This window comes from Lissotriton vulgaris, chromosome 1_1, assembly GCF_964263255.1.
Source record: "Lissotriton vulgaris chromosome 1_1, aLisVul1.2, whole genome shotgun sequence".
Lineage (NCBI taxonomy): Eukaryota > Metazoa > Chordata > Amphibia > Caudata > Salamandridae > Lissotriton > Lissotriton vulgaris.
The window spans coordinates 1,879,178,179-1,879,198,969 of record NC_141685.1 but is presented as its reverse complement, the minus strand read 5'-3'; the positions used below and the strand labels follow the sequence as shown (position 1 = coordinate 1,879,198,969).

The window sequence follows — 20,791 nt, the reverse complement described above, 5'->3', positions numbered from 1 at the left end:
GGGGGGCGCTGGTTGACTTGCACTTTGAGGGATTTAGATTTTGCCTGATCACATGTACACAGTCTCTTGCAAAATAACATGTGCCAGAACTGGTGTGCCTGCGATGGTTGGTCACAACTTTAATTTTTACCTTATTAAAATATTGCCTTTTTCAGATTGCATGTGTTGAAACAAAAACAAATGAAACAAACATGGCAGGCTGGTTATGGCCAGTTCTATTGGCTTTTGCTAATGCTTGTCATTCTTTGTATCCAATGAAAGCACATTTAATTTCTATTCTTTCTGTAACAGAGATGCTGTACTAAAACAGCTCTTATTCCTTCTCTTAATCCTATTTCTACCTCCTGACTATCTGAGAGACTCTGGCTCTGAAAGCCTATAAAATGTGACATATTAACATATTAAGGTCAATAACTCCAATAAGATGTCAAGAGTTGGATTTCTGTTATGATGTACAGTACATAATGTTATTTTGAATTTGAAAATTCTATCATATTTTTCAAGAACATCCACGACTATTCTTTTATATGACAATTAGGTGGAGCAGTACCATAATGTCATCTTTCATGGGCCAGAAGAAAGCTTGCAAGACTACATTGCACATCAAATTGCACTGTGCATTAAGGTAATGATGCATGCACATGAAACATATGCCTTTGGTTTGTAGCACCGCAAGCAGATCATCACTGAACCCCTCTATTTTTAACACAGCACAAGCATGAGTCATTGGGTTTCTGCTGTGAAATAGTTAAAGTGCAGTTGGATGCGGAATTCTCCAAGGAGCAGCTTGTGGAATTATTCATTAGTCGTGGTAAGGAAACTCTCATATATATGATATTAATAAGCCCTCAGCAGAATGTCAAATGATGGATTGGAAAGAAAAATCCGAAGGACTATGTGTGTAGCCATGTGTACGTTTTAATGATAATCTGTTCATTTTATTGAATTGCTAAGTGACTAGAGGATATGCAGAAAAATAACACCTAAAAAAATGTCTGAACCTGTGTGGCTCAAAACTTATGTATTATTTAATTTTTCTTTAAGTTATTGCAGTGACTGGGCAGGCAGCAGTATCCATTAGGTTCTCTTGTAGTAAGAGTGTGCAGATTTCTCTCAAGAATTAAAGGAAATGTGTTGCTTTTTAAACGTTTAATTTACTGGTCAAACTTGTTGGTCAACTGTGCATTGGAAGACCTTTTGAGTGAAGAACTGATGTACCGCATCATTTTGTAGTCACAAACCCTGCAATACACACAATCACAGAGTCTGTGAACTCAAAATGGAGTTCAGCCAAGTACTAAACCCCTTTTGTGAGTTGGAAACATTAGTGATAGGGTGTGAAACTGGCCTCTCCAATTTCAGATTTGCAGTTATATTATTCAATGGATTTCGACACAATTGCAATCGTAAATCATTGAACCGTTACCTCGAAGGAGAGTGTAACTTATTTACAAAGAGGAAGCTGTCAGTCAGGGGCAGTTTCCCCTTTGAGAATCATATCGGGCAGCCTCAGGGGGATCAGATGTTCAGTGCACCACAAGGGGTGTAGCTTCGGGGTGGGGGTTTGAGGTGTGACACCCCCCAAATAACTACATTCTCTACTAAGAAGTTGGGTCTGGGGGCCCCGAGTAGAGACTGCTGTGCCTGTTTTCTTTGTCATCCTGATTTCACAAACGAGTTTTTACTTGTTCATTTTTTTAACTACAAATGTAAATGTACTTAGGCCCAGATTAACAAAGATTTTGCATTGAGGATGGGTCACTGTTTTGATGCAGCCCAATGCAAAATCCTTGTTGATAGTTACAAAGCAGCACAAATGTCAATTTGCATGGCTTTCTAACAATAAGTAACCCAACACAGCATATTGCGCTGCCTTGCGTTACTCTGCCCCATGAAGGCATTCAGTGGGAGGTGCATGGGCATTTTGTGCATCCACCCATGGATTTTGATGCAAGTTCATATTTACAATAAGTTGTAGACAATGGTTTGTGTTCTACAGTCTGCAGCATACATGCAAAGAGGAAAAAGCCCCCACAGACCGTGCAGGAAGGTACAGCTTCCTGCACAAACCATAAGGCAGGCATTCTTGCAGTATGATGCAATGGTGTCTGCGTTGGTGCAATGCAGCACAGCAATGTTGCTTGCTGTGCAGCATTGTGCCACTTCTTTGTAAAAATGCTCCTTACTGACCTGTTTACCAAAATAGTAGCAAATCTGCATCAACTCTCTTGGAAATCTTTGTTAGTTTCAGATTTGAAGTCATAATACTGGCACTCAAACACCCAAAAGGTGATAGGACAAATGCTTGTTTTTTTTTTGGTGTCAAATATTTTTATTAATATTTTCATAAGAGAAATGCATTGCGTGGTAAACCATTGAGGTTGACTACATTTTGTGCGTTGTTAAACATTGGGAATTAGTCATTTCTCTGAATTGTCATCTATCTATTACATAGTACAATCACTACTATAAGCAATATCACCCTGGTACACATGCCCTTTCCTAGGAAGATACATCTCCTTCCTGTTGCGAATTGGTTTTTTAACTACCGGTTACGGTGTTGAATTCAGAACTAGGGAGTGAAACTGAGGTGGTGATCGAGATAGGATGAATGCTTGTTAATAGTCTAACACTGCCAATCCTTCGGTAGCATTCCAAAACATTGTTTTTCACCCACTTTGCCTGTCTGACCATGCTCCTCATGGGAACAGTCCTACCGGAACCTTGGGCAGCTTACACATTCACCCTGTGGCCCACTGGTTTTGTAGTTGAGAAATGTGAGATTTACAACCCACCCCCTTCCCCCAGTTCTTTAAGGAGCACAGTCTGATTAAAAAAAATAAAAAAATATATCTGGGAATGTAGGAATGGAATTTTGTGTCCCTTGCAGGCCCCCATCCCTGCATTCACAATCAAATACAAGGGGACAGCATATAACATCCTTACCAGTTAATATTCATTAGCCAACCTCCTGCAAATGGAAAATATGCCTTGTGACTTGTTAGTAGATCCCCATTGCTAACTAGTTGGTGTACAATTTGCAAAACTCCGGTTTGTGGACAGGGATAGTATATTGTGCCCTAAGTAAATTGTTCATATTTGCTTATCCATTGCCTGCTCAACATGACTTGTAATTTCTGAATCTTACTTTTGAGACTCTTCTTTTTAAAAGGGAGGAATTAATTAACTGGTCAAACAAATGAATTATATGTGAATGGTGTGAACTTTTACATACAGCTTATCTCTACTCACTACATCCGTACATGCTTTTCTTTCTGGCAAATTGTTCTTGGAGGCATGCAAGAATCGGGTGGGGGTAAACCTTTTTTTATTTTATTTTGTGGTGACCGATATATGCAGGAATGTGCCTATGCTGCTTATGTTTTTTTGTTCATGTTCAGTTACAGTCCACTTCTTACAGGGCAAACTAGGTGACTTCAATATCTGCATTCAAGATCATACCTTATATTACAATATCTTCTTCATCAGTACAAACCTAGTGTTAAAAATCCTTTGGTAACCGAATGCTTACACCTAAAGATAGGAGATATTATGGCAAACAGAATAGGAGTGATTTAAGCAGTTTGCTACAGGCAGGATGATTTATTGGTGTATTTCTCTGTAGCTCTTAGGTTGCCATTCAGGAAGCTCTAAAGCTGTGTGACATGTCACCTTCCTTTCTTCAGTACTGTACTTTTGGGTGAAGACTTATATGAAATAGATTTTAGATGTGATATAATATGAAGTAGGCTGGTTACCAAAACTTGCTTAATAAGTCAGTCAATACTTTAAGATCAGCTCTGGCAACAAACAACAACCACTTAACATTTCTGCACAGAGAGGAGAATGGATGCAACGTTGGCACAACCTACGCATGAGTGTTGTAGTCTTTGTCATTTCTGAACTTGTGCCTTGGGCACTCCAGAAAGCAAACTATTGCAAAAATCTAATTTGAAGGCAGTAATTTTCCCCAGTGGTTGCACTTTGTCTTTGAGCAATAACAGAACAGATTCTGTTCATGATTTTTTTCAATAATAGTTTGATAATGGAAAATCTCTATATGTATGTAAGCCTTTATAGGCATACGTGGGACTCGGACCCTACATATTTTATATGAGCTAAGAGAAAGATGTACCAATCTTAACCTGTGTTAAATACTACCCAATTGCATCTATAGAGCAGCACAATTTAGTTTTTCACTTACTTAGGTTAAACCAATTGCCATTTGCCCATGCCTACATAGCTAAAGTGGACTAAGGCTTAAAGCAAGAACTGTCTCTTGTAGGTCAGTACGTATAAACAGTGCTGTGTTGTCAAAATAGAAGTCCACCGTACTTGTTCAGGAAAGGCTTGATGCAGCATCTGAACATGAACATTAAAACAATGCGCAGAGGCAAGAGCCCTGATGGCCAGGATTTAGTCATTAGAATAACATTAAACTCAAACTTACTGTCAACAATGATGGATTTTCGATTTAATAAGATAAGAAAGAACAGAACTATCATTACACTCTATTTGACTCTGCTACCACCTCCTCTATCATAGCCCGCAAGAAGGGACTGGAGACTGCTACTATAGCTGTTTTAATAGAAAAGTTTTTCATGCAGGTTCTGCATATGAATGCATCTACAGTATGAGACATTCCTCCTATTCCTGCACCTAGGCCAGTTAAATTTTTTTCTACTAAGTGGTCTGGATTTGCAATTGATTGCTAAAAAATAACCTTGGTCTTTTTGATCTTTTTTGCTATTTTTCCCCTCTATCATCTCCATTCAAATAATGTAAGACATATTCGAATTTGAAGGAGTGGACATAGACATGCCAGACTGGGAGCAAATGTGCTCCCCATGGAAGTCCGATGGACTTGGCCAAAAAATACCCTTCAAATCCGCAAAAGTTTTGCACCAAAGATAAGTGTGCCAAATCCAGGAAATAATCTTGTGGGGTCATGTCTTCCCATTTAGTGCCACTCATAATTTTATCAACAACATCCAATGTGGTCTCCTGTGGAATGTTGGTATATAAGGACTCCACTTACAGACTGATCAGCAGTTCCTTCCTTATGTCAAAGACTAAACCTTAATTAGATTAGGAACATACTTTGTATCTTAAGTGGGCATCTTTTTCACCAGAGGCCAGAAGACAAGGGTTTAAGCATAGAACCAATGCCAGAGACAATTGGTAGACCTGAGCGAGGGAAACATTTTTGTGCTCCTTGGGAAGGACATAAATGTACAGTAACTTAGGATCTTTTTGGGTCAAAAACTCAGCCTCATGTTTGGTGATCCAATTGTTGTCCAGGCCCTTGGATACACAAAAAGCCACTTCCTCCTCGACCTCAGGGTAGGGTCCTTAGTCTGATGCTTGTAATTCCGAGTATCATTTAAGAGTTTTAAGCACTCATTTTTGTACATTTCCCTTGGAAGGATAACAGCACCCCCTTTATCTGCTTGTTTTATTACAATGGAGTTGTTGGCTGCAAGTGACTTCAAGCACTAATTTTGTCTTTGCTGGTATAACAGACGTGATTATGGTGGTTCTGCCTCATACAATCAATTTTCCTGTTCAAGGCTTTCTCAAAGTCCAGATCCTCTGGGGGCATCTCAAAGGGAGGTGGAGTGAAAGTGTATTTTTGATTCCAAGGCTTGTTCCCTATCTGAGTAGGGTTTCTCTTGACAAAATATCCCCAGCCTTATTTTCCTATAGGAATTCAGCTGTTTCTACTTTCAGCTTAAAGATGTCATCCTTGTGGGTTGGAATAAACCCCAGACCTTTGTAAAGGACCTTCTTTTCACTATCAGTGAGTACGTGATTGCTGTAGTTGAGGGGTCTTTGTTCTGCTCATGCTTGGCGTTGCATCTGCTGCAGCATATGGCTCCTGATGAGTATCCCTGCTCTACTATGATACCCCTTTCCTTTCCCCTCTTCCTCTCCATTGGCTCCTCCCTAAAATAAACAGGAGACTACAAGAGTAGAACCAGGAAATGCTCTGAGGTGGAAGGAACACTGGTACTTCATGTAGAGGCGGGACCCTATAGTTAGGATTCTACTCCGGCGCATTCTCATTCTGGGGTGGAGGAGGGTTAAAGGTTCCCTGCTGGTTCCACCTTCTCCCTCTTTGCTGTTGTCCATTGCCCCGATATTCATTCTGTGAATCGGAGGAGGTTTTGCTCCTTGAGGATGTGTCTGGAAGGGAAGTAGATTTTGGGACATAATCATCCCTGGTATAGGGGTACGCGGTTTCATGAGTATGCTTTTTAAGGTCTATTTGAAAATTGTTGGTTTTCTGTTCAGTGAGATAATCCTTGAATTCAGAGATTGTTTTATTAGATTCCTCGAGTTTCTTCTTAAAAAGAGTTGTTGTAAGACCTTTTTTTAACTTTTTTTCACTGGTCTTAACTTTTATCTACAAAGCATCTGCCACTCTTTTGGCTGTTTTTATGATAATGACCAGCCAATCACATGTGTATTTCCATTCAATGAGAGCCCAGTCCTTCCTAAAATCCTTGTCGTCTACGAAGAACCTGGGCTCAATAGTGATGATTAGTCATTACTGCACCGTGAAGTACTGCCTTGACCTGACATCTTTTTATCTCTACTAGTGTGTCCTAGTCCCCTAACTGAGCAATAGTTTGGGCCATAGTAGTGTTGCCCAAGAGGAAAGGTATGGCCAGGATGGCTGACACATACTCATCTGACACAGTGGAAATCTGGAGGGCATTATTTCTCTCTATTATAGATAACTAATTCATATTGCTACTGGAACCTCATCACCTTGTACTGTACTAGCTACACCATAACACTTATAAGATGGAAGGAGGTAAGTTGCCATACACCCATTTAAGAAGAGAACGTTACCACAAAAAGTAACACAGCTGCAGGTAAAAAAGACAATTACTATTCTTGCCTGAAGACCAGCGACAATTCCCACTTGGATGGTCACAGAAACGCTGTGTGAGTGCTGAAGGGAGGGAAGGTCATCCTTATGGAAGAGGAAGCCTCGCACACACAATTGTGTCATGCTTCCTCATTGGCTCCCTCTCCCCAACCTGGAAGGATAGTACCTCCAGGGCAGACTCTACCTCCTGTTGGACTCGGTTCAGGAGGGAGTTCTTGGATAAAAGCTACTGGACAACAGAGAGATCCAGGTCAGTGAATTAAAAATACATTAATGTATCCCTGCTATTTGTCTTTATTAGTGGGTACATTGGCTAGGGTTAAAACGGGTGGGGTGATAATGTGAGAGCAATGACTCACACCGCCATCAGAGTTAGGCCAACATGTTTCTGCCTGTCGGAGCCCATACGGGTCAGGGACATTCCTCAGGGCCAGGAATCCCTAACTTCCTCTAGGGGGCCGATTTTCCTGCTTCCTTAGGGTGGAGGACAAAAGAAAAGTATTGCTAATGTGCTCAGATGAATTTAACCTAAAAACGCACAAGGACAATGACCTTTTCATAAATGAGAAAAAACAAGTTGGAAGATCAATTAATTAATATGCAGATCAAATGACTTCCCTTTTTTCGTTTACTAGGAGAGAGAGAACGTATGATGACATTTCACAGCAAAACCATAGCACTCCCTACACCCATGTTTAGTGAATAAAGCATGCGAAAACTTTGCGCGTGCAGTATGCGTGTGGTGAAATAGATAACATAACCATTTATGGAAAAGCAATACTCTAGCTGTACATTTGCAATCTTACCCTAGATTATAAGGGATACTGGCTTCTTGAACAAAGTCACACACTAGTGAAATCTGGATTCAAAAGGATAAAAGTAATCAGTCTATACACTACATACAGTATACTCATTGCTCTAGGAGTATGGTAGTCACCTGACTACAATCATAAATCAGGCAGTAAGAAAAAAGTAGAATGTGAGAGACGAAGGGAATCATCTCTTGTCATTGCACTCATACTTCAGATAGCTCATAATCTTGTTAGTATGCCGCAGGCAGGGGTATGAGTAGCGCATATGCATATCAGTTACAACTAGCCCCTGAGGTCATGGATTATGCAGACCCCCACTTGAAGTGTCTGTTGCCATACTAGTGGAAATACAGTCAATGATTCCAATATAGAATCTGTCCCCACATCCACCCACAACAACATACAACACTCGGTTTTCGAATTAGTGAAAAAATGTCTCCATATTGTAAACGGACCTACTCCCTAGATTCGCTGCTAGATGTGACGTAGCACCCGAATGGCAGACTCACCCGAGGGGGCTGGGGAGAAGCACTTATTCAAAAGGCCCACCCTGCTGGTGAACATGCTTAGCGCCCGCTCTCCGCCGCTGGGACACATTTGGACACCCACTCCCACACTGATACAGACAGTCACAGAGCCACTTCGATAACATACATATATTAGAAACAGTATCACTCAGTTGTAAACATAGAATAGTAATTTAACTTCTGCAGTAGCTCATTATATATCTTTAACTCTCAGAAACTTTTCCGAAACACTTACACTCATTGGATGATATCATTAGTGATGTCATTTGAGATATCAATGATCTCTAACGCTAGGACTCCTGAGGCGGAAGCCGGGAGCGAGAGAAACGCTTTTTTTTTAAAAACCCTTTTAAAACTTATTGTAATACTTTGCTCTAATCACCTCCCCACTTACCAGCACTTCTTGATTTATTGAACAGCGCTTCACGCTGCAACGACTCTGTTCCTGTTCCTGGGTAGCCATTCTCGAGGGCGCGGCGCGTGATTGATACACGCCCCCTCGGTTGGCCACGCCCCCTCGCTGACGGTATAAATAGTGCGCGTCAACGCTAGGCGTCGCACTAACGCTAGGACTCCTGAGGCGGAAGCCGGGAGCGAGAGAAACGCGTTTTTTTTAAAAACCCTTTTAAAACTTATTGTAATACTTTGCTCTAATCACCTCCCCACTTACCAGCACTTCTTGATTTATTGAACAGCGCTTCACGCTGCAACGACTGTTCCTGTTCCTGTTCCTGGGTAGCCATTCTCGAGGGCGCGGCGCGTGATTGATACACGCCCCCTCGGTTGGCCACACCCCCTCGCTGGCGGTATAAATAGTGCGCGTCAACGCTAGGCGTCGCACTAACGCTAGGACTCCTGAGGCGGAAGCCGGGAGCGAGAGAAACGCGTTTTTTTTAAAAACCCTTTTAAAACTTATTGTAATACTTTGCTCTAATCACCTCCCCACTTACCAGCACTTCTTGATTTATTGAACAGCGCTTCACGCTGCAACGACTCTGTTCCTGTTCCTGGGTAGCCATTCTCGAGGGCGCGGCGCGTGATTGATACACGCCCCCTCGGTTGGGCACGCCCCCTCGCTGACGGTATAAATAGTGCGCGTCAACGCTAGGCGTCGCACTAACGCTAGGACTCCTGAGGCGGAAGCCGGGAGCGAGAGAAACGCGTTTTTTTTAAAAACCCTTTTAAAACTTATTGTAATACTTTGCTCTAATCACCTCCCCACTTACCAGCACTTCTTGATTTATTGAACAGCGCTTCACGCTGCAACGACTCTGTTCCTGTTCCTGGGTAGCCATTCTCGAGGGCGCGGCGCGTGATTGATACACGCCCCCTCGGTTGGCCACGCCCCCTCGCTGACGGTATAAATAGTGCGCGTCAACGCTAGGCGTCGCACTAACGCTAGGACTCCTGAGGCGGAAGCCGGGAGCGAGAGAAACGCGTTTTTTTTAAAAACCCTTTTAAAACTTATTGTAATACTTTGCTCTAATCACCTCCCCACTTACCAGCACTTCTTGATTTATTGAACAGCGCTTCACGCTGCAACGACTCTGTTCCTGTTCCTGGGTAGCCATTCTCGAGGGCGCGGCGCGTGATTGATACACGCCCCCTCGGTTGGCCACACCCCCCCCCACTTCCCGTCTGGCTGCTATAAATCATGTGTCTTGGTAAGAAGCGCAGCGGACGAGCGCAGCGGGCGCGTCGATTGCGCGCCGAAGGCGCGCCTAAGGCAAGCCCGTCTGCGCCCGTCCACGACAGGCGGGGACTAGGGGCGTTCCACTCTGTCCCTCTCATCACCTACTCCCCGGACCTACTACGTAGCTACCAGGGTCCTTGGCCCATCTCGGCCACAACCAGCTCCCTCATCACCACTCTTGGTATAGCACCCCCTACCCCTCTTCCTCACTCCCCTCCCACAGTCACTTCCTCTCCCACTAACTGTGGAACTGCCACTCCCTTTATCCCTAAAAACCTCACAGTCATCTACCTCAACACCCGATCTGCGGTCGCCCATGCGCACGAACTTTCGGTCCTGCTGGACCTTCACACCCCCGACCTCCTCTTCCTAACTGAGACCTGGTTCTGCGACGACTCCCTCCCCGCACTTCTTTCCACCTTACCGGCCTCCTACTACGCCCTTAGGGCTGATCGTCCATCAGGTAGAGCCGGGGGCGGCGTGGCGGTCGTCGCACGTACCGATCTCCCCTTCCAAATCCTATCCCTACCTACCATTGCTACCACCGAATTCCTAGTGACCCGCACACTCTCCACTTCTCCCCCCCTAACCTGCTTCCTCACTTATCGTCCCCCCCAGTCTCCCCTACAGTTCCTCCCCGACTTTATGGAGGTCCTGGCCACTATTACTGTCAACAACTCTTCTATTTTACTCCTTGGCGACTTTAATTTCTGGCCCTCCGATCCTGCCGAATGCCCTTCATCAAAGGAATTCTCCGAAACCCTTCACTCGCTCAACTTTACATCCCATGTCCACTCCCCTACCCACACTAAAGGTCATCAGCTTGACCAGATCTGGTCCCTGAAGTGCCCTGTGGAATCACTTTCAATCTCCCCTTGCCCTTGGTCTGACCATCACTTGATCTCCTTTCTCCTTCCCATTCTTCCCCCAGCTAAGACCCTCCGACCCAAAAACACCTGGGTCCGATCATGGAGTCGTGTCAATCTTGAAAATTTCTCCTCCCTCCTGACTAATTCTCTTCCCGCTCTCCAGGGTCTCACCACTGCTTCCCAGGTTGATTCCATAAATCTATGGCTCACTCACAGCTGCGACTCTGTTGCCCCGCTCAAACGCATAACCTCCAAACGCGACAAAGACGCCAATCGGTGGTTTAATAATGAGCTTAAAACCACCAAATTAACTGTCCGTCGCGCAGAGCGGGCCTGGAGAAGAAACTATTGCCCCACTCTAAAACTGGAATACACCAACATCTTGAGCCAGTATAAAAAGCCATCCTGGAGGCCAAAACATCCTACTTCTCTTCGAAAATTCTAGCAGCAGAGAGCCAGTCCAAAGAGATTTTTTCCATCGTCCACAACCTGGCGTTCTCGGACAGAACTACTCTCAAACCAGCCCCATCCGAAGACCTCTGTCTCTCTCTTAATGATTATTTTATTCATAAAATTACCACCATTAAGGCCAACATCCCCCTTCCCTCCCCATCTTTTGTTGATCCTCAATGTCCTCCCCCAAAAGGTGCACTAACCTCCTTTCCCCCTATCACTCGGGAAAATCTGACCTCTTTAGTGCCACTGATCAAATCCGGCTCTCCGCTTGATCCCTGCCCTGCCCACATTCTCCGCCACGTCTTTGTCTCTTGTCCAGACCCTCCCCTCCATCTCCTTAATAGTTCCCTCTCTCAAGGCATAGTTCCCAACTCTATGAAATCCGCGGTCATTGTGCCCATTCTGAAGAAACCGGGGGCAGATCCTTCTGTCCCGGCCAATTTCCGCCCCATCTCCCTCCTACCTTTCCTGGCCAAGGTGCTCGAGCGCCATGTCACCTGCGCTCTGAGTTCCTTTGTGGAGAAACACGGTGCCCTTGCCCCCCGTCAAGCCGGTTTTCGCCCCGCACACTCCACGGAGTCTGTTGTTATGTCGGTCCTTGACACCCTCAGGGAGGGTATGGACACCAATCAGCACCAGGCGCTTGTGCTCCTCGATCTCTCAGCCGCTTTCGATACGGTGGACCATAACACCTTACTCTCCCGTATCGCGGCGGCGGGGATCGGGGGGAGTGCCCTGGTCTGGTTGTCCTCCTTCTTGAGTGACCGCACCCAGGCTGTCCGCCTGGGTGACTACACAGCGGACACCCGAAGAGTTCAGTGCGGGGTTCCCCAGGGTTCCTCTCTCTCTCCCCTCCTATTTAATCTGTATATTGCCCCTCTTATCTTCTCCCTTCAACAGATGGAGGTCACCGTATTTAATTATGCGGATGACCTCCAGCTGGTCTTCAATCTCTCTTCTCCTTCTGCTACACTAAATTTTCAAACTGTTATGCTTCATATCAGGGACTGGATGAACCACAACCACCTTAAACTCAACCCCGATAAAACAGAACTGGTGTTGACGGGTGGTTCATCCAGCCCCTGGTCCCCTCTCTTCTGGCCCCCCTCTCTTGGTCCTTCTCCTGTTCCCTCTCCCTCAGTCAAAACCTTAGGCATTAAACTCAATTCGCAACTCACCCTTCACTCCCAGGTTAGCTCTGTGGTATCTTCTTCCTTTCTCTCACTGCGCACTATTCGCAGGGTGTCCCGATTCTTCACTTTCTCCGCACTTAAACTCATCATCCTGGCCATGGTGGTGTCCCGCCTGAACTACGGGAACGCCCTGTATGCCGGCATTCCCGCATACAGTTTGCGTCGCCTTCAACAAATACAGAACCAGGCGGCCCGCCTGGCCTTCAATCTCCCAAAATTCCACCACTCTACCCCTCTCCTGAAACAACTGCACTGGCTCCCCGTGCGAGCTAGAATTCAATTCAAGCTCGCATGCATTACTTTCCTGGCCCGCTCCAGTTCGGCGCCAGCTTTCATCTCCTCGGAGATCGTCTCTTATGTCCCTACTAGGGCTCTACGATCCTCCTCCCAGTCCCTCCTTACCATCCCACGTTTCCGGAGAAAGAAGTGGGGTGGATCTAAATTTGCTGTCCTCGCCCCTACCCTCTGGAATTCCCTTCCCCTTGAACTTCGCTCCATCCCCCTCTATTCACAATTCCGTAAAAGCCTCAAAACCCATCTTTTTACAAAATCCTTTGACTAATTGCCCGCTTTGACCTCCCTTCCTCCACCCTCAGTCCCCGTTAGCTATAGCGCCAAGAAGCCGCTGGTATACGTGCGCTTAAGAAGAACTTTTAAACTCAAACTTAAACTCAAACTCTCATGAGTGATGTCACTGACCATGTCATGAGTGTTATAACATGTGAGATCATAAGCAGTGCATTGCAGGGTCGTAAGTTATAGTTAACTCAGGTAATTATAACTGCTGAATTTCACTTTTTTTGAACGAGTGAAATCTGAGCCTAATTATAATGTCCCTGTAACCTTTGATTTTTTCCACTGAATTTCTAGTTATTTTTTTAAATTCTATTTCTGAACTATAACGTCTCTGTAACCTTTGTTTTTTCAGTAAATTTCTATGGCTTTTTAAATTCTATTCCCTAACTATAAAGTCCTCGTAACCTTTGTTTTTTTCAATGAATTTCAACAGTTTTTAAATTTGTATTTCATAGCTGTAACTTGTAACACTTGAGAGTGGGTGTGAGAGTGGCATTATAGGTAGGTGAGTGAGTGTGTGAGTGGCAGTACGGGTCTCTAAGTGGGTGTATTAATGGGTTTGTGGGTGAGTGGCTGTATCGGTCTGTGAGTGGGTCTGTGAGTGATTGTATGGGTCGGTACATAGCTGTGTAAGTGGGTGTAGGAGGGCCTGTGTGGATCTGTGAATGGGTACATGTCTGAGTGGGTGAGTGAGTGGGAGTTTGAGTGGCTGAGTAGGACAGTCAGTGGGCAGGTGGTAAAAAAAAGTATGAGGGCGCATGGGAGCAGGTCCTTGTGCCAGCTCCCCCTGTGACAATCCTCCTGTCCAGCCTTGTTACAATCCACTACCCTCAGCTGCATTCAGTTTTGTGCCAACTCTGTTAATTTTCAACTCATTTTTCGGCCTCTTCTCACTACTGTCCTCTTTTGCCTCTTTGTGCTCATTCAACCCATTATTTTGTGTCTTTCTGATCACTCCTGGCCTTTATTCTGCCTCTCCCTGCTCTTTCCGACCTCTATTTAGCCTCTTTCTGCTCATTCTGTTACTTTGCATCTTTCAGGTCATATCTCACCTTTATTTTGTCTCTTGCTGCTGGTTTCTGACCTATATTTGGCCTCTTTCTGCTCATTTTGCACCTCTATTTTGCTGCTGGTTTCTCACCTCTATTTTGCCTCTTTCTCCTCATTCTTACCTTTTTTATTTTCTGCTCATTTCTCACCTTTACTTTGCTGCTGGTTTCTGACCTCTATTTTGCCTCTTTCTCATTTTTCACCTATATTTTGCCTTTCTGCTTGTTTTTTAACCTTTATTTTAGGGGTGGGTGGTAAACTCCACTCCGCAGAGTGGTTGAGTAAGGGGGCAGGGCCTCCGACAAGGTATCAGCAATGTACGGAAGTCGAAGCGTGTGTGCACTCCAAACATCGGTTGCACTGCAAAATCCCAACGGTGCATCACAAATATACCAAGTTTATCATAATTTTACTCCTTTTATTTCAGGTAATCCAAAATTGTCATGTCACTTCATCCTGTTACATGGTAGACTTTGCTGTATGATTAGCTTCTACACGGCAGCAGTGCCTCAAGCCTCTTACTGTTGCATGCCCCATACGTTAATCATATCCTTAGTGGTTCTTCTTGTCTTAATGCATTTCGGGCTCAATCTATAACCCTTCTTCAGAGGTTCACTATATGTTTAAGAGTACATGCCTATTAGACTATGCCTCACATCAATTATACATTCCACAATTCATAATTTTATATTAACCTGGTTCTCTAATTGACATTTTCCCACTATGCGCGATATCATGCGCAGTGATCTCCCGCTTAAACTCTGTTCACAACACATATCACTAATTTGTTTTATAACGTTCATTTAAAAACACATCTTATCACATTGCTCCCCATACTTCTAAATCCGTAATTCGAACTTTTAAACGCAACAACCTATCTCTACAATTATACCACCCTTCCTCCCTTCATACCTTTTGTCATAGTCATTACGGTCTCTTGTGTTCAAAATACAACTTTACTCACACTGCTAACATCCTGGTTTTTAACTAGTACTTCTCAAAACTCCTCCCCTCACAGTTAACCAATGGTGTTAACCTGAATTATTGCAGCTCACTACCCTTTACGAACTATGACTCCCATAATACAATGCGTCAATCTGCGTTTACATCAGAGTTTTCATAAAAATACTGGTCGTTCTTAATTTGCCTTGCCTCTTGTACAACCGTTTCACTCATGTGCCCCGCCCTCCCTAGAATGTATCTGTTGTATGTCAGTTTAAAAAACGAGCACAAATGCGTGTAAACAAAAATTATACATGAGGTTACTGAAAGTCCTGAACCATGAATTTTAACGCTGCAAAGTCCAATTTCACTGTCATGTGCCTTAAACTGCCATGGCAAAAGGATAGATGATGGTTGTGTCTTTTCATCATGTAACAATTAAAGTATATATATACAATCCTATCACACCAACCATAATTATTAATCAAACAAGTTATCAAATATTTCAATACATAAAATTAGTACACATTGAATTGACAACATGATTCATTTAATTTTTTGGGGTTTCTCCAAGTCCAGCTCTTCACAGACTGTGAATAGTTCTGTGTAGTTCTGCTAACGGCGATTCCAGTCGTCAAGGCAGCACCACTCGTAAGTAAAGAGGCCACACAGACACAGAACTATTCACAGTCTGTGAAGAGGAGAGCAGCCTGGCTTATCAATTAACTGGCATATTACTGACCTGTAGCCCACTGTGGGCCGAAAAAAGAAAAAGAAAAAAGCAAATTAATGACAAAGAACCTGAAGCAGCTTAAAATCCACTTTGGAAATGGCACTAGTACCACAAACCCCACAATGCAGCACAGAGTTGAATAACAGTGAAAAGCCCCACCCGAGGGCGGTAACATCATGTGCTTGGAAAAGGGAGTGCCCTGCAATGATTAAGCTTCTACAGACGTTTGTGCCCGTGAACAAGAAGAGAAGTCTTCGAAACGCGTTGGGCCTCATTCATGAAATAAAAAGGGAAAGGAAATGCCGGTTGCTGTTAATTTCTGCTCTGGAGTGCACCTTCGAATGCAGGAAGCTTTGTGAAACAATATATATATATATATATATATATATATATATATATATATATATATATATATATATATATATATATATATATATATCCGGGTTCATTGGTTGAAATGTGACCGGTTTTTTACCTATGTGACAGCATAGGTTTGACGTTGGATATGCCAAAGTTTAGATGACAGTGGTTCTACTGATACATATGTAAGTAGAATATGTGTATGCAATCACTGTTCATGTTTGTTACATTGAAAGTCAACTACCACTGATTAGGATAGTTGCCCTAAGTTAAACTATGAATTATTTATTGCCCACATGGGCTTGATGTTTGGTGTAATTATGTTGTACATTAACTGACAGAAGTGTGTCTCCAAAGCTGTAAATATAGCATTACGGGAAATAGAATTTTTGACGAATTTGACTCTGCCGGAAATCCGTAGGCAGCATAAACAGTGACTAAAGTATATGTGGTACTACGATGAGAGTTAGTATTATAATTTGGATATGCCTACATTCAGAGAAAGCCCACATGGGCTGGATGTATGGTGTAATTATGTTGCACATAATTGTGTTTCCAAAGCTGTAAATACAGCATTATGGGAAATAGAGTCTTTGAGGAATCTGACTGTCGAAAAAAACTCTTAAAAACTCTTAGGTACCATACAAAATGTGACGAATGTATATGCGGTACTACGATTAGAGTTAGTACCATTGTTTTGAATATGTGCCACTTGGCGTGATATTTGGTACAATATCTGTCACTAAACGGTATGTGGTTACAAGCGTAACTGGATCTCCATGATTTAATGGGGGATCCATGGGAAATGGAGTCCAGCTATCAAGCATTGAAATCAAATATTGAAAGCAATGACTTGTAAATGCAATGTCGTCATAAACGTGCCCTTTAAATTTGTACAGCGTTTTAAGGACATTATGATTTGCTCAAAAAATGAATGTTGAGGTTATATCTATCACATTATGAGCGCATTGTATTTATATTAGTCTGTTTTCACTGGTTGTGGAAAAGAATGTCACATGATACATGTTTTGAATATAACTTTATTGATGGTCATGACACCCGTACCGGTGAACAAGCAGCGGACGCTGCAAAACGCGTTGGGTGGAATTTGCCAAATAAAAACTCTCTAAGGAGCGATGAATGGGCCTCAGCGTGTTATTTATCAATTGAAAGGACAACTGTGTTTAGATTTATTGGGGGTGGCAAACCCGGCTGCGGCCTGCCGTGATGAAGTATTGTAGAAAAAAGGTAGGGCTAGGACCTTTCTCAAGATTTGCCCGGCGCTAACCGCCCTTGTACCATTCAAGTTTACCAAGCAATGAGGCAGGCGCCGGAGACCAGAAGGCAGGAAACAGAAGTTTAATCCGACGGAGCAGAACACGTCAGATCAGACAACAAGGTATCGTCTCGAGGTGCTCTAACAAGTGAGCTGAGACTCAGCCTTTTATACCTTACAAAACACTTGGCATTACAGTCACAGCATTGTGAAACAAAGAAAAGATAACCCCATAATCCTCGTGTCCATCCTACCCCACATGTGTTCATAATAGGGACCCTTGACCTGCTGATAAGAGAGGGGGCAATGACGCAGCTGAATGTTCCGCTGATTATTTGGATGTGTGCGCCTGATCGTAGCCCAGGGGGTGGGGAGACCAGGATCAATAGTGGGTCCTTTGAAGAGGAGTGACTTCATACAATAAAGTGCAGTAAATGGTATCCTCTGGCTTAGGCGATGGCCTCGGACATGTGTGGTCAGTCGGACTCGGGGGAAGGGGTCATCAAAGGAGTGGTATTCATGCCGCGTGGACAATCGAGCGCGGAGGGAAGGCTTGTCAACAGAGGGGCATTCATGGAAGGAAAGGAGGTGTTGGTCAGGCGCGGCCGTGACTCCCAAGGACAGGGTCTTGCAGAAGGAGAAGGTTTATGACTTGTCCATGTGAGGGAGAAGGAGGGGGTCAGGGTGCGCGCAGGGTCAGAGTCGCACAGAGAGAGAGAGAGGTCTTATGACCTGTACATGAGAGAACAGGGGCAGTCAGATACAGCTGGGGGGCTATGTCAGCTGAGGCGAAGGATGCCTCTTCAAGAGGGAAATGGGGGGGTGCCTGGGTCAAGCAGGAGGGTTGCCTTTCATAGCAGGGTCGCGCAGAGTGCTGGGTTTCATGGTCTATGCATGTGAGAGTGGGAGGGGGGTGCTCAAATGCGCGCAGGAGGGAAGCCAGTGATCCTAATGAGTGGGCAAGAGGCCAAGGTGCTAAAAATGGCTGTTATGTACATATGGGCACGGGCTTTTACTGGGGGAGTGATACGGTCAATATTTTATGGTATTCATGGTGCATACAGGGAGAGGAGTGGGAAAAAGGGAAATGAACGCTGCTTATGTACATCAATTTGTCTATTTTCCACAGTCGCCCCTTTTTACATAACAGAGTTCATTTTTGTAGTTGATGGGGGTACATATAAACATGTGGTTGATGAAATAGCATTTGTCAATACTAACATATTGCATAAAAATCATGAACAGTTGGTGCGATTGGCAAAATGCAGTACATAGGAAATTGCATTTGTAAACGTACTACATAGCATAAATGCTTCTGACTTTCAAAAACGAATGTGACCAATGAACATTTTGACCAAGTAGTTGAGGGAGGAATTCAGTCCAATAAGATCTCTTCGTCACAGTGTCTTTTTAGTAGTGAGCCATCACTGGTAGGCTCTAGTCCGTGTCCTTTCGTTGGCGCTGTTGAGCACCGGCGGTGGAGCTATAGGTCCAGCTCGGTTCTATCCTTACGCGTTGCAGAGTGCGGTCAGTCCTCTGCTGTTAGACCACAGTCCTGTTCCCTAACCAATCCTTTTAGTGGCGCCTTAAGTTTGGCACCTATATTTCCGTGGCGTAATCCCATTTCCATCTAGATGCTGTTCTTCCTTTCAGCAGAGAGTCGCATGGAAAAGAGGGTGTGTTGTTTCGATAGTCGATGGGAGTGAGAGGGCGGAGTGGGGGCAGATTTCCTGGGACACACCAAAGGGACCAAGGGAGCAATGGATAACAAGCAAGCGGGCCCATCAATCGGGCTTGAAAAGAGGGACGGAGGCTCCAGGCACACGTGGGTTGGCGGACAGAGAGCTTCAGGACAGCCCTTCATCCTTTCTTTTACCGCCTCTGAGGGTGCTGCCTCGTCCCGTTTCTTGTTGTGCTGCGGCTCCACCTTTGGTCGAGGTCGCATGTGTCTCATGATCTGCAGCCACGCTGTGCGTCACGTCCGGCCCTTCTCCTCCGGTGATCGAGTATCTTTAAATGGGTAAAAACAAGTTTTAGAGACCTGGCAGGAGAAGAGATTTTTACATTTGAATTCCACTCGCAATCCTAGCACCTGGCGTTATGCTCATTGGTCATAGTCAGAAGTCTATTAGCATGAAGTAAGTAGGTGGGTATTTCTACTGCATTCGCACCAAGTCTAATCGGCGTTCGTTCATGACATATATGGACAGAGGTCAGACTCCTGTCACTTGCGTATTTCATCAAAAACCCCAAGATTGACAACATTCAGGGGAGACTCGTCCTTCTAACCCGAGCCTTAACAGTCTTACATTTCCCTTTAGAGCTTGCTAACTCTTTCAAACAGAGCGGGGTGTGCAATCATTGAAAGACACGGTCAAACAGGTGTTTCTCGATGGGCTGCAGTTACTCATGGTCATCATATATATATATCGGGGACAGTAGCTGGGGTCAATCAAGTGGGGCGGGGACGCTTCGGGCATTCGTGCTTGGGTGCAAAGGGGTAGGGCAATCTGGGCATTGGGGGTCAATCTGGACCTCAGCGCTTGTCTCTAATGAACAAAAAAAAATAAGGTGCCATTGACATACAGTTCCCCTATAAAAGGCCAAATTGGGGGACCTTAGTCGTCTTACCTGTCCTTTCCTTCTCAGCCAATTCGAGTTCATTCATTTTGTAGAAAGGAGAGGTAGTAATATGGCGAGATACAGTCATTTTAGTTTTGGTCAATTTCGCTGAACACCTTCGCGTTCAATAAGTATCCAATCAGACTGGTGCCGACGGGGCACAATATTACCATACAAAAAGGATGGGACAGGGGGACTCTCGTAGGGAGTGAGAGTCGTCCGCAACCTAAATGAGCCATTCGGTACACGTATGACATGTAGAGAGAGGGAGAGAGAGAGAGAGAGACGTGTACGAAAATAGGTCATTTAGTGTGCTCACAACACAGAACGACAGAGGTCAGGTAACACGCAAACGCAGACAGAGGGAAGACATAAACCCGTACATTACATACACACAAACTCAGACAAGGGAAGACAGTACATGTGTTACATACAAAAGAGTTCACGACAAAACATAAAACAATTATTGGCCAAACAGAACTTCTGCATGCTGCGCATCTTCAGTATCCTATTTATCTACGTGCTGAGCTCTTTTTACCTTTTTCCTCCTTTTCCTCTCATTTCCCTTTTCGTTTGTTATTTCTTCGAGCCTTCTCATTTGCCAATACTTACACCTCGATTAGTTGATCAGAAATTAACCTTGTCGCGCTATTTACTCATGGTTGGATCTTAAATCATTTTTTCAGTTTCTTCCTTTGGTGGGAAGTTCTCCAGGCTGAGGCAACGGCAAGTATTGATCGGGAGAACAGTCGGACAGCTTGGCTAGATCTATAATGTGAGAAGG

The 20,791-nt window shown here is 44.2% G+C and overlaps 1 protein-coding gene across 2 annotated transcripts in view; it reads left to right on the top strand.

Moving 5' to 3' along the window:
• The window catches only part of CTTNBP2 (cortactin binding protein 2), a 670,231-nt gene that overhangs the window by 448,896 nt on the left and 200,544 nt on the right, over nt 1–20,791 (top strand). For both annotated transcript variants that reach the window (XM_086919417.1, XM_086919418.1), the window contains 2 exons: nt 539–625; nt 712–811. In XM_086919417.1, the coding sequence (XP_086775543.1) occupies nt 539–625; nt 712–811 (187 nt within the window). The remainder of the gene's footprint in view (nt 1–538; nt 626–711; nt 812–20,791) is intronic.